Below are 15,428 nucleotides of genomic sequence, written 5' to 3'. Positions count from 1 at the left end.
CCCCCTCCCTCTTATACACAGTATAATGCCCCCTCCCTCCCATACACAGTATAATGCCCCCTCCCTCCCATACACAGTATAATGCCTCCCCTCCCTCCCAAACACAGTATAATGCCCCCCCCCTCCCTCACAAACACAGTATAATGCCCCCTCCCCTCAAAGAAACTTCAGCACTGAATTGGTCTTTGAAAAAATAGGTTTTGGGAACGTTCTCAAAATTTTTAAAAATTGCTGCTTAAAGTTATAAGCCTTGTAATGTCCAAGAAAAATAAGAGCTTACAAAAATGAGTAGACATATAAAAAATATTTATTAGTAACTATTTTGTGTGGTATTACTATCTCTCTTACAAGCAGATACATAAAATTTTTGAAAAATGCATATTTTTCCCACATTTACACTAAATGTTGGTGTTTTTCACAAAGAAACACAGAATGTATCCACCAAATGTTACCACTAACATAAAGTACAACGTGTCACGACAAAACAATTTTGGAATGGTGAAACATGTCAGATTTAAAAAAAATTAGACTCTGTTGGGAAGGTCAACATTGGCTGCAACGGCAAGGGGTTAAATATGAAGCCACTAGAGGGTTTCGAGTAAATCCAGCAGCTTTCCAAGCTGGAGGAGAAGATAGTTTCAATTTGCATTTTGTCCCTGCCCACAGTACGTGTGTCAGAGCTGGGAAACTATGCACTTACAAAGTACAGGAGGAGAACAGAACTGAATATAGGAGGCCGGGCTATCCTGCCTTTGAGCTGAAGAGGAAATACGTGCGATGTGTCGATAAGAATAGCAGAAGAGACATTTCTGGGCATATACAGATATGAGAAAGGAAAAAACACCTAAACACCGAATTGTCTTCAACTAGGTGACGGATGGAAAATATAAGGTACGTTCACCAAAACTTATAGCCATGTATCTATAGGGAGATTGGGGTGGTACCGAGGAAGGTTGAAGGCATTAGCTCAAGAGATCCAACTTAGGTGAAGATAAGACCAATCTTGATCAAAATCAAAGGTTCTTGGAGTAGAACTTGTCCATTTTATGTTTCTCCTCATAGATGGTAAGAGTCTTGGTCTTCTTGACCATGTTTAGTGTCTCATAAACATGTGTCCACCTATGGAAGAAGGTCTAGGTAACGTCAATTAAGCTTTACTGAAGACTTGACCCAGTAGACCACGACCATTAATTGTGGTACAGGTCGCTACTCATCGGGGGTGAGAGATCAACATATGGTGGTTGTCTTTTCCAATCTTATCAGAAACATGGTTGATCTACCCTATAGAAGGAGCCCTAAGCTCTACTGAAAAGACGGACCAGGAGAGTGAACTATAGTGCAAACACCCCCCCCCCCAATTAGGGGTGAGGGGTCACCATATAATCTGCCTTGTACCAATGTTTAGTTTGTTAAAATTAAAGTACATAATGTATGTTACTGTGTGTAGTGTTATTACCAAATGTAGCAGAGTCGAGTTTGCCATTTGCCCTATGCATTGTCGTATCACAATGTGCTATCTGTGGTTTTACATAGAGGTAACGCTACTACATTATATTAACTGTTTAAAGCCAACTACAGATAGGACAGTTTGTCTTCGATCTCACCAGTGTCGTTTGCTACTTGGACACGTAACGTGGAAAATTATTCCCACTGTATAAATTATTATTCGTGCACATTTCTGCACAGCTGTTTTCTCACGGGATAACTCACTGCTACTATTATAGTGTTAAACAAGTAGGACCAAGAAAACACATTCCTATTACTAAAGCTTTTAGTCACAAACTCAGCTCTGCTACATCTGCATATTGCTGTGGTTGGTTTTCATACACGTGTCCTTTAAACACAAAATTGTTGCTTTCTTTACAGCACAGTGAAATGCAGCAAGGGAGAGTGACGAAATTCTCCTGATAAGAATCTGCAGATTTCCAACAACAATAAAGGTAAAAGATTCTCATCTTAGTCCTGAGCAGCGCGGAAATGTCCCCAGAGAAGTAAAGACGTGGGGAAGTTTCTTCATAGTTTAGCTTCTTATCATACTTTTATCTACAGCATGAGACTTGCTGTCGGACTTCCCCGGTTTCTGCTGGTGTCACAGACAACTAAGGGCATTAACAGGGCAAACACAGTGCGTGGGCCCCTTCCACCCGCATATCCACAACTTTCATCTTCTCGTATTATAATAAACTAGCACTAAAGCCTGTTGTGTGAAAGAATACAACGGATCTAGAAAAGTCTGCCCCCTAACATGCCATCACTGTCCCCTGTATGTCACCACTCTGTCCCCTGGGTATGCCATCACTGTCCCCTAAAGTATGCCACCATTCTGTTGTCTGTATGCCATAACCGCCCCTGTATGTCACTACTCTACCCCGTGTGCCATAACTGTCCCCTGGATATCGCACACAAGAAAAGAGCGGCAGCAGACTGCGAACACTAATGCCACTAAATATAAATAAATATGCATTACTGCTAAATCTACTTACAATAGGGAGGTTCTTAGCGCACATTTTGATCAAATTGTGTGAGCCCACCTGCCACGACAACGCGACCTGTATATCACCACTCTGTTGTCTGTATGCCATTACTGCTCCTGTATGTCACCACTCTATCCCCTGTATGCCCATTGTGCAAAAAATACAATGGGCTTTAGAAAACTCTTGTTGGTCAGTTGTTTAATTTTTCATGAAACATTAAAATACAAAGTGCAGAAACATTTACAGGATGATAATCCTCCCAGCGCAGGAGATGTTGACCCCTTCCGCGTGTTGCTTCATAGTTTTTGTTTTTTTTAATGGTTTTATATATATTTTTTCTCCCCTCATATCTATTATACTGACTGTATCCACATACTGACCTCCAAATAGCGATAGACCCCCCCCCCCCTACTCAACACCCGTCTACTGGTAGAAAAACTCTTTTAAACGGATTCCAGTCTATGCCCTTCAACCAGCAGCGGCCAGATATCCTTGTTTTTTTTTACTTTATTCATGCTACTTATTGCGGATGCTTTTACGCACGGCCGAGTAGGATCTGCGGTTGGTCCTAAACTGCTCAAAGCTTCTGTACAGAGTTGTGCCAAGGTGAGCAGTTACATCTTCCTCTGTCCAATCTCTACATACCAAAAGGCTTCTTTACCATGGAGCGCCATGTTTTTATTTCTTAAACAGGTTCTCTAACTGATCAAGGCGCTGTGGGTCCCCACTGGCCATGTGCCCTTGTGTCCTGCTATGCCAATCAGGGTGCAAAATTGCCCATTAGCTTCTGTATATCAGTGCGTCTTATAGTCTGTCAGTCAGAGTCGTAAGTTGAAGCTGGACTTCTACCTCTGCACCCCATGTAGCTGCGCCCCTGCCAGCAGTTTGTTCTACAGTGAAGCTCACTTCTTGCTGTGACTGTTTCCAGATAATGATTTGGCAATAATCTCCTGTGTATATAAAGGAACTGTCGTCACAAAAGGGAACAAACTAGCCCTACGATGTGTACTGGAGAACACGGATATCAGTTCTGCAGAAATCTGCAGTAGAGTCTTCAGTAGATCTTTTGCTGTTACACTTTCTCACCCCTTTAACCTCTTCCCAACATTTCGTACGGCTATGTCATAGCCGGGTATGGGAAGTATGGAGCGGGCTCACGGGCTGAACCCACTCCATAAAATGCGGGTGTCAGCTGTATGTTACAGCTGACACTTTACAGTAACGAGTGGGATCACGCTCGAGCTTAATCCCGCTAGTTTATCCCGTTAGATGCCGTGGTCATGGCGACCCCCGCAATGCAATTGCGGGGTAGCGATGGTTGCTATGGCAGCCTGGGGGCCTAATGAAGGCCCCCAGGTCTGCCATCTTTGTGCTCCTATCAAGCCCTGCCTCTGGCCTGTCAGAAAGACGATATACTGCAATACATTAGTATTTCATATGAACGCTCGTTCCTGATCACTGCCCTGTGTAATCTTACTTTACCCATATTAGACCACAGAGCTGCATTCTGCAGGCTTCAGAGCTGAAATATCCCAGCATTCCCTTCATTCTAATGTCCGCACAGAGCTTGTTACATTCTGAGAAGACTTATCTTTGGGCATTATACTATAATCAGATTTTGGCAAAACTAACTGTCCCACTCTTTTAAGGGAGTGCAACTAAGGCCTTATTCTTCCTATGACGATGACATCTAACTGAAGATTCTTTATCTGCAGGCATTTTTAAAATCTCATTGAAATGAAGACAATGACAACATTGGGGCTGGAATCAGAGATTATACAGATCAGCTTGATATGGATTACTGCAATAATGATTGCACTGAGTAATTGTGAGTTTTCTGCTTTTTATAAGGATATGTATGTCTTGAAATCTTATTTAAAGGATTTTTCCAGTTTTATGCAAAAAGTTTTATATACTTTGTGTTGCAATTCATCTTTTTCAGGATCTCTGTCAGTCTTGCTGTCAGTGAATAGGAACATTGTTGTTTACATCCAGCAAGTAAAAAGTATAAAGACCAAATACTTCTGCTATTTAGATTGATTTATATTTAGACAATGCTTTGTGAGCTAAATACATCATAAGCTAATTAGAAATCTTTCTCATTTGTAGGTAAAATGTCTCAGCCTGGAGTCCAGACTGATTAGTTACCTAGACTAAATACAACTGTAGCAAAACCTTAGCTGTGTGATGTCTAAGATCCCAGGATTTTAAGATTGTTTTCATTTACTGACAGTAAGCAGAGAACTTGAAAATGGTGAGGAACTAAAAAGCAAAGTGTATTAGAAATGACTTTTTTGGGAATCAATGGCCCATCAAAAAAAAATCACATATATTTTTACTAAGATTCCAATAATTTCACAAATGTGAATATATTCGATTTTGGTCCCTGATAAACTACGGCACTGGTCCCCAACCTGTGGTTCTGAAGTTGTAGCGGGTGTCAGACCCGCGCAGATGATATACTGATGACCTATCCGGTGGATAGGTCATCAGTTGTCCGCTAGTAGACAACCCCTTTAATTAATGGATATACTGGTTAGTGGTAAATTGCTATATATTTCCTTTACTTACAGCTCTGGAAATACCAAGGATTAAAAATTTGGACTGTCTGAATGATTATGATACAAAAATGATTTGCTCTTGGGAAGTCGTGAATGGAGAAGCCAAATGCAGTTCGGATTTCAAGTTAAAGTACACAGAATTTATACATAAGTACAAGACCAAACTCTCTAATGTATAAATATAAAAAAATGTAAAAAAATATCAAAAGTTTTTCATTAATTAACTTTTTTCTTTCTTTCCTTTTTCTTTATTTCAGAAGTCTGTATTGCCAGGATCTAGATAATGAATACGATGGTGACTACAGAGTACCGAATAAATGTATATGCAACATCAATGTATCTGTGATCATATTAGCGGATTCTTATCTCATAGAAGTTGAATCACATGGGCAAAGTGTGGGCAAAGCGACCATAAATATTTCCTCTACTGGTAAGATACTTGGTTTCTGTAAGATTATGTTCCAAAATTTGAAAAGCATGTGCATTATATGGATAGCCCATTGATTTTTTTTTATCTGTGTAAGACTTTATTACTCCTGTGGTGGCGCTGCAGGGAAACTGAACACTTGTTGCATAGCACCTCCACTGATTGCAGCTGATCAGACAAACCTTTTAACCTATATTTTTCAATCCCACAATACACAAGAGCTACACCACAAATTACACAGAATGAATGTTACCTTAGCATTGAGATGAGGTCTTCACACGTCACTGGTGGCAGCTAAAGAAGTGCCAACCACATTCTGGTGTTTCTTGCTTAAGTCTTTCCTATTTTCCCACCAGTAAACATAAGTCCTTGAGTAATCCTGTCAAGTAGCCGGTACAATGCTCACATGGACCATCAACCAGAATCTACACTACTTGAGAGCAACGCCATAGAAAGTGCAGGATGAAGATAAAGTCAATGATGGTGGCTAAAAAAGGGGCAACCAGCATTTTGTTTTCATTGGTGAGATTGCCCCTTTCATTTCCCCACAGAGTTGAAAGGGAATAGAGCTGTCCTAGGCCAGGCAGAACATCTGCTCAGGTTAGGAGATGTTGTAGGCCAAGTTTACACAGAGACATTGACTACTAGGGCCCTACGAATGGGAATTTAAATGCTAAATCTAACCCTGTCAGGGTCGTTTTTTTTATTATTTTTTTAAAAAAAGAGGTAATTATCTTGCCATATACAGGACACGCATTTATTAGGCATGTGTTTAGAGGCGTATATTGAAGCTCTTGGGCCCTAATGCAAAGTCTGCTACAGGCCCTCGACCGACCATGTGTTATTCAAAAAACTGTTATAGAGGAGCCTTTGGGCCCACTCAGGCACCCAGACTTGAATGTGGCTACTACTTTAGCACTCCCTACAGCTACGGCCCCTGCCTGTGGCAACAGGACATAGTAGGGGATTATCGTTCATCATTTTAGCTATATCTTTCTCTAACCACACATTTCATACTACACTGCACTGAATATCCTTATTGTACGGCGTTTTGGTGACTTTGGTCATTATCTTTAGATGTAGTTTGTGCTCCTTTTTTTATACTTTCCAACCTTGTTTAGTTTAATTTTCAGTAATTTTTCTGTGACTTACGGTATGTACCTGGTGTAATGCATTGGTCTTATCTAGTGACACCATTGCTGTAAATCTGCGAATCCTTACTGCAAAGCAACATGGTTTAGGTTTGCGAGACTATAAAAATTGTAGGGTCATTAAAATAAATAAATAAAATGCTAATGAAAAAAAAATCAAATGTTTAATGCCTGGATCCATCTGTACTGTGCTGTCAAATTCTATAGAATTCCTCTGAAAAGTTTGGAATAAGTGATATTAGCTTGAATTTTCACATAACTCTCGCTTCCCTGGTCACTACCACAGAATTTGTCAACCTGCCTGGATTTGTGGCTTTTATACACGAATTACAAATTAGTTAAAGGGATATCTAATTAACAAAAAAAAAAATACAAAAACAGCAGCGAATGCATTAAAATAAGTAAAACAACAAAACACTCCCCTCTACTATACTCCGCCGATCAAGCACCGCCGCTCCCCCTCATCTTTGTTTACAAGCAGCCAGCATGTGACTGCTGCAGCCAATCAGAGGCCTCAGCAGTCACATGCTGCACTGCTGGCATCCTGCATCCCATTGCAAAGCGGTGAGATCTCAAGGCTACTGAGCAAGCATGGCACTGCACACTGATGATGACCATGTATGCTCAGTAGGAGGAAGATTGCTTTCGCCGCCCTTCATCGAAAACCGGGCCACTAGTTGATATTAAGATTACAAAAACATGGCTGCTTTCCTCCAGAAACAGCACAGGTCTTGTCCATGGGCTGTGCCCCCTTCACTTGAATGAGGCAAATCTGCAATACCGAACTCAGCTTATGGACAAAAGTGGCACTGTTTCTGAAAAAATTAAATATGACTTTTTCTGTAAGCTCACACAACCCCTTTAAAGAAGCACTCCAGCAATAAATTTTTTGGGCTATATAGTGCAGCATAGGCTATTATTAAAGAATCATGTAAAGGCTCTTGTGTATGCCTTGTGTATACCTGTATTACTTAATGTATCATTTATGGGTTGTTTGCCATCTTGGTTACTTCTTCAGCACTTATATGGTTCCCCTTATGCAGCCTACATTTCCCATGAAGCGTCTGGCTTTGCAGAGGGGGCGGAGTCTCATCACACTGCACTTGCTATGTGTCCTATATAAGTGCACAAGTGATAGATCAGTGACATAGAACTTCTGTCCCCTAACTACAGTATCTCAGTGTATCCCCACTGCAAGGGTCAGCAACCTTCGGCACTCCAGCTCTTGTGAAACTACAACTCCTAGCATGCAATGACAGCCGACGGTCTTATTAATCAAGCCAAAGGCTGTCAGGGCATGCTGGGAATTGTAGTTTCATAACAGCTGGAGTGCCAAAGGTTGCTGAGCCCTGCCCTACTGTATGTGATGCAGCTTCAACCTGTCTCCTCTGCTTCCGCCAGTGATAGATTTCTCTGTCAGTGTTTACACAAGAGCCAGTGAGGAGCCGCATCTCGTATAATTACACTGGAGATTCTGCACACAGCACTCACTGATAGTATAGGCAGTGTGAGTCAGTGCAGTTTTCTAACTCTGCAGCTAATCATTGTATGGACTCACCTGTTATATCACTGCACTCCTGCTACCTTATATAAGGCAGAAAAGATCTCTTCAGCAGAACTATATGCATGGGGCACATACAGAGGAACAAGGAGGGTGGAGCTGGGAGGGAGTGGAGGTGTTTCATAGCTGCCAGGAGGGATTTGATTGGTGATGATGTAATCCTGTAGTTAACAGGAAGTCAGCCACACAGGGGAGAGTGACATCCTGTCTACACATGAGAACATGGGTCTATTCTGGTGGTCAGACTGAGATCACATGACACAGATGCCCATAATGAAAGGGTACAAAATGTATAGATGCAACTGAGCTGGGAAAAAACAAATTACACTGCTAGAATATTGCTGGTCAATTAGCATTATATGTACAAAAAACATATTTGCCGGAGTGCTTCTTAAATTCTCTGTACCCTCTATGTTAGTTGGTCAGACATGCTACCGAACCCATATGCAGACTATAGGCTTTGGCTGCTGATGGATTTGTCAATCTATGTCAATGGTGGGGGATTTCAAAGGCCTTGCATGTTATTATGGAAGTTCTCCCTTAGCTTAAAGGATCTATTTCAATAATAATGTTGTACTAGGGAATTGCTATGTAAGCAATCTCCTTATATTGTCTCATGGGTTCATCTAAGGTGACACTTTAGAATAGAGAATTTTCTGATGTCCAGTACTGTCATAGCACTGCTTTACCTGTAGCCTCTTTTACAGCATGTTTTACTAGTTCCTCTCACTTATCTGGCTTTTTACTGGTGAACGTCACTCTTAAACAATATTTTCTTTCCACAGTTAAACCGAAACCTCCAACCAACTTACGTGTGGACCTCACAGAGCCGGAAAATGGAGTTGCACACTGGAAAACTAATTATGAAGACAGCTACATTAGAGGCATGCTATCCTTCAATATCCAGTTCTTCTCCGAGCAAGAAGGAAAAATGGTAACTTCTGCATTATCATTTGTTCCAATGGTTTAGAGGGGGAGCTCTACAGATGAGTTTGTTTATACATCTTATAAGGATGGATGGATGGATGGATGGATCGATCTAGACTGACTCACTAAATCCTGAAGATTTTAGATAGGGTTGAGTAACAGGGAGTCGCATGATAGGGGCCCCAAAATACACTATGGCAATTTCCTGCACTAATGCATTAAAGATGTATTCCCAGAAAATACATTTATCACCTATCCACAGGGGGCCCCACTGCTTGGACCCCCACCGATTACTATAATAACAGTCCCAAACCCCCCGTTCCTCCTCGCTGCACCCCTCGCTGGAGCTCGAATGGAGAGGAGGAAGGGAATGCGCCCTGCAGCTCCATTCAATGTATATAGGATTGACGGAAATAGCCGAACGCTGTACTTGACTGTCTGTGTCATTCCCAAAGACTTTGAATGGGGCGGTACCACAAATGCTCGACCGGTGCTCCATTCAAAGTTCTCTGCACTGCGGTCTTGCAGTGATGAGGAACAGGGGGCTCAGGACCCTATTCTAGTAATGAGTGGGACCACCAGTGTTCAGACGCTTGTCACCTAACCTGTGGATAGGTGATAAATGTATATTCTGGAAATACCCCATTAATATTTGGACTGGGCATCCACGGCTGTTAACCCGTTAGTGATCGCCCCATAGTGTTTTTACGGTGGCCACTAACGTTCTTTATACCGATGCAATAGCCTTTTTACGGCGTTGCATTGGAATAAATAAATAGAGCAGGGAGCATTTAAATCTCCCTGCTCTCAGCTACCAGAGGCAGCTGAGGGCTGGGAGCAGCCCTGCTCGAACGGCTCCATCTCGTATCGATCTCGCTCGTTTAACCCTTCAGATGCGGTGCTCAATAGCGAGCGCCGCATCTGAGTGGTTTTGGACAGAGGGAGGGCATGGCCTAGCAGATGGCTGTCCGTTTTACACAGACAGGCAGTAATACACTGCACTACGGAAGTATTGCAGTGTATTATAAAAGCGATCAGAGGATCGCATAGTGAAGTCCCCTAGTGGGACTGGTAAAAAAAAAGTTTAATAAAGTCAATAAATAAAAAAGTTAAAAAAATAAAAATGAAAAACCCACTTTTTCCCCTTACGAACTGCTTTATTATTAAAAAACCAAAAAGTTACATATTTGGTATCGCCGCGTCCGTAACGACCCCAACTATAAATTTATTACAGTATTTAACCTGCTCAGCAAACGGCGTAAAAAATTAAATACAAAACAATGAAAAATTGTTGTTTTCTGTGAATCCTGCCTTTTAAAAAATGTGATCAAAAAGTCGCATGTACTCCAAAATGGTACCAATAAAAACTACAAGGCGTCCCGCAAAAAAGTTGTGGCTCTTCAAATTTGGAGACACAAAGACAAATAATTTGGAAAAATAATACTTTTACTGTGTAAAAGTAGTAAAACATACAAAATCTATATAAATTTGGTATTGTTGAAATCGTAACAACCCGCTAAATAAAGTTATTGTGTTATTTATACCACTTGGTAAACTGCGTAAATGTAGGACGCAAAAAAAGTGTGGCGAAATTGATGTTTTTTTTCTATTACCCCCCCCAAATAGAAGTTAATAAAAGTAACTCAATAAATTATATGTACCCCAAAATGGTGCTATTAAAAAAACACAACTTGTCCCGCAAACAACAAGACCTTATACAGCTATGTCGACGCAAAAATAAAAAAGTTATAGCTCTTGGAATGCGACGATGGAAAAACGTAAAAAATAGCTTGGTCATCAAGGTTTAAAATAGCTGGTCATTAAGGGGTTAATAGTGGATTCCATTACAGCCTTGTGGTAATTTACTAAATTTATTCTCCCAGGTATTGGAACGTATCCTTTCACAATTAGAAGCTCGATATACGTTCAGTAAGAGGCAGCTGACCCTAGGCCATGACTACAAAGTGAGAGTAAGGACAAAGCACACAAGCGATCAGCAAACAAAGGAAATCTGGAGTGAATGGAGTCCGGAAGTTGAGTTCAAAAACGGTAAAGACTTTGAGATCTGTAATCATTAATAAAGAAATGGTAAAACAATGACAAGGCATGATTGTCCACCCTTGAACGCCATATTTTTTTTTTAAGTCAGTCTAAAACTCTGTGCTGATAAATTTCTTAAACGGAACCTATTCCTAGATTTTAGGGCACTAAACCGCCTGAATGTTGTTAGGGTTTAGCGCCCTAAACATGACCCTCTTAAAACCATTAGCATTTTGTCTGAAAAGAAGTTATAATACAGCGTGCTCTATATGTAAATAGAGTCCTGAGGCATCCTGCACATGCTCAGTGTTCAGATGAAGCCAAGGCCAGTACACCAGGACTCCTCTCTGGACTCATATAGGGAATTTGAAGAAACTAACGGGAGACGTCGCTCCTCCGAGATCTGTGTCGTTCAGTATCGAAGCCGGCTGCCACCCACTGCGTTCCCTGGGAGGATGGATCCTCCTTACAGGAATCAAATTGGTACGAAAGGTAGAAGAAAAAGTTGCAGTATTTACCGTATCGGCCCAAGACAGGTAGGAAATAATGATGGCAGATGGCTTCATCTTTAAAAGGATTTTGTTCTTTATTCAGTGGACGACGCGTTTCTGGAGCGAACGGTCCTTACAACAGACCTGACGAAGGGACCGGTACGGTCCAGAAACGCGTCGTCCACTGAATAAAGAACAAAATTCTTTTTGAAGATGAAACCATCTGTCATCATCATTATTTCCTACCTTCCTGGCGCCGATACCGTAAATACCGCAACTTTTTCTTCTACCTTTCGTACCTCTCTGGACTCATAACACTGCTTTACAATTTCTTAGATGAGAATACTCTTTAATCATTTTCCAGAACTATTCTGCGCCTAAAGTACACCTGCAATGTCTCAGGTGAACAGGGGTATCTTCAATATGCCCATAAAGAGTTAACTGTCCACTTCAGCTGGTAAGCCACACCGTTTACAGACTCTGGTTGGGGGCTGTAAAGTGGGCACCCTGTGTTGCGATTTGTGTGCATGTTAACTCTGATCTTTTTATGGATATAGTTATTCTGAGAACTGACACTAAAGTTGTACTCTTGTAGATTATACCCTGACTATACTAGACTGGAAGAGGGTCATCATCACAGTATCCTGCCTAGTTATATTACTGCTCAGTGGACCCTGCTATTTCTGCATAACCAGGTAAGACAATAAGACTAAAGGGTCAATAATCTCCATTCAGTAAAGTCTCTTAGTGGGTAGTGATTACTGATCAGCATTATGAACAACTGCTTTCAAATTAAATGCATGTCATCCCGGCTCTCCTATATACCAGACTACTACTACCCCGGATCTCCTATATACCAGACTACTACTACCCCAGATCTCCTATATACCAGACTACTACTACTACCCCAGATCTCCTATATACCAGACTACTACTACTACCCCGGATCTCCTATATACCAGACTACTACTACCCCAGATCTCCTATATACCAGACTACTACTACTACTACCCCGGATCTCCTATATACCAGACTACTACTACTACCCCGGATCTCCTATATACCAGACTACTACTACCCCGGATCTCCTATATACCAGACTACTACTACCCCAGATCTCCTATATACCAGACTACTACTACTACCCCGGATCTCCTATATACCAGACTACTACTACTACCCCGGATCTCCTATATACCAGACTACTACTACCCCGGATCTCCTATATACCAGACTACTACTACTACCCCGGATCTCCTATATACCAGACTACTACTACCCCGGATCTCCTATATACCAGACTACTACTACCCCAGATCTCCTATATACCAGACTACTACTACTACCCCGGATCTCCTATATACCAGACTACTACTACCCCGGATCTCCTATATACCAGACTACTACTACTACTACCCCGGATCTCCTATATACCAGACTACTACTACCCCGGATCTCCTATATACCAGACTACTACTACCCCGGATCTCCTATATACCAGACTACTACTACCCCGGATCTCGTATATACCAGACTACTACTACCCCGGATCTCCTATATACCAGACTACTACTACTACCCCGGATCTCCTATATACCAGACTACTACTACCCCGGATCTCCTATATACCAGACTACTACTACTACCCCGGATCTCCTATATACCAGACTACTACTACCCCGGATCTCCTATATACCAGACTACTACTACCCCAGATCTCCTATATACCAGACTACTACTACTACCCCGGATCTCCTATATACCAGACTACTACTACCCCGGATCTCCTATATACCAGACTACTACTACTACTACCCCGGATCTCCTATATACCAGACTACTACTACCCCGGATCTCCTATATACCAGACTACTACTACCCCGGATCTCCTATATACCAGACTACTACTACCCCGGATCTCCTATATACCAGACTACTACTACCCCGGAACTCCTATATACCAGACCACTTTTTTTCCCTTTTATTATAATGCTTTTATATATAATATAATGTAATAGAAAATACAAAAGATTACATAATATACCCCATATGAACACAAATTTCAAACAACTTAAATCTAAAGTAATAAAAACAACAAAATCTCTATTATAGACCCCTCACCCCTAAACCCCCTATCCCCAAACTTGAAAGAACACAAATTTCAACATACATGTAGTACCTAAGAAGGAGCCAGATGCATGGACCCAGACCCACAAAACCCAGGGCCTATCTCTTCCTCTCAAGAAGGATTTAAGAATTTCCAGCGGAAACCAATCTAATACTGCTCTCCTATAAGGAAAAAAAAAAAGAGAGGAATTCTTCTGCGATTCTAATGACTTGAAACTGAAATAAACCTTGTAACTATAGGCAATATATACCTAGGATCCATGTGGGCTTTAAACCACCCCTGGCTCCCCTTGTACAAAAAGTGGTCATCCCTTCCCCCTACTGGAGGAATTATTTTTTTAAACTCCTAGAGGATGTGCCTATTCATACAAGATATCCCACGAACGCGCCACCTCTTTTCCCATTTTGATCTAAGGGAACCAGAACGACAGGCAGATTTCTCATGCAGGATTAGATTTTTTTAGAGCGTTAACACAAGCGTCAATATTAGAAGGTTCTTCTTCCAGTTGATTAATATCAACTTTGTAGCCACATATAAGCTTCTTCCAATGGCCAGCTTAAAGAGGCTCTGTCACCAGATTTTGCAACCCCTATCTGCTATTGCAGCAGATCGGCGCTGCAATGTAGATTACAGTAACGTTTTTATTTTTTAAAAACGAGCATTTTTGGCCAAGTTATGACCATTTTCGTATTTATGCAAATGAGGCTTGCAAAAGTACAACTGGGCGTGTTGAAATGTAAAAGTCCAACTGGGCGTGTATTATGTGCGTACATCGGGGCGTGTTTACTACTTTTACTAGCTGGGCGTTGTGTATAGAATATCATCCACTTCTCTTCACAACGCCCAGCTTCTGGCAGTGCAGACACAGCCGTGTTCTCGAGAGATCACGCTGTGACGTCACTCACAGGTCCTGCATCGTGTCAGACGAGCGAGGACACATCGGCACCAGAGGCTACAGATGATTCTGCAGCAGCATCGGCGTTTGCAGGTAAGTCGATGTAGCTACTTACCTGCAAATGCTGATGCTGCTGCAGAATCAACTGTAGCCTCTGGTGCCGACACGATGCAGGACCTGTGAGTGACGTCACAGATCTGCACTGCCAGAAGCTGGGCGTTCTGAAGAGAAGTGGATGATACTTCTCATCAGAACGCCCAGCTAGTAAAAGTAGTAAACACGCCCCGATGTACGCACATAATACACGCCCAGTTGTACTTTTACTTTTCAACACGCCCAGTTGTACTTTTGCAAGCCTCATTTGCATAAATACGAAAATGGTCATAACTTGGCCAAAAATGCTCGTTTTTTAAAAATAAAAACGTTACTGTAATCTACATTGCAGCGCCGATCTGCTGCAATAGCAGATAGGGGTTGCAAAATCTGGTGACAGAGCCTCTATAACCTGCTTATCCAGATTCTGTTTACATGGTTTCCTTATACACAAATCTTGGGATCGGGCTGGACATCTAACTGGGCATAAAGTTTTATTCTATCAAGTACCTGGGTCCAGAATACTCCCAGGCTTGGACAGTCCCACAGTACATCTATCAAATTACCTCTATTCCTCTCACATCTCAAACAGGTATTTGAATCGCTAAAGCCCGTAGCTTTCAATCTACTAGGAGTCTAGTGGGCCCTATAGATAATATACAATAGTGAGACCCTTTGAG

General features: G+C 41.6%; 1 protein-coding gene across 2 annotated transcripts in view; it reads left to right on the top strand.

Annotated features, from left to right (window-relative positions):
* The first annotated feature begins 718 nt into the window (after nt 1–718).
* Nucleotides 719–15,428, top strand: part of IL4R (interleukin 4 receptor) — a 29,669-nt gene continuing 14,959 nt past the window's right edge. Inside the window, exons 1-8 of one of the 2 annotated variants that reach the window (XM_075831412.1) lie at nt 719–891; nt 1,867–1,940; nt 4,190–4,302; nt 5,048–5,165; nt 5,293–5,465; nt 8,960–9,108; nt 10,985–11,150; nt 12,228–12,327. In XM_075831412.1, coding sequence (XP_075687527.1) covers nt 4,212–4,302; nt 5,048–5,165; nt 5,293–5,465; nt 8,960–9,108; nt 10,985–11,150; nt 12,228–12,327 — 797 coding nt within the window. In that variant the 5' untranslated portion in view covers nt 719–891; nt 1,867–1,940; nt 4,190–4,211. Of the gene's footprint in view, nt 892–1,866; nt 1,941–4,189; nt 4,303–5,047; nt 5,187–5,292; nt 5,466–8,959; nt 9,109–10,984; nt 11,151–12,227; nt 12,328–15,428 lie in introns of both variants that reach the window. The other variant, XM_075831411.1, reaches the window with a different exon arrangement.

Source organism: Rhinoderma darwinii, chromosome 6 (assembly GCF_050947455.1).
Source record: "Rhinoderma darwinii isolate aRhiDar2 chromosome 6, aRhiDar2.hap1, whole genome shotgun sequence".
Classification (NCBI taxonomy): Eukaryota; Metazoa; Chordata; class Amphibia; order Anura; family Rhinodermatidae; genus Rhinoderma; species Rhinoderma darwinii.
Note: the sequence above shows the minus strand (reverse complement) of the source record. Positions and strands in the feature narration are given on the sequence as shown.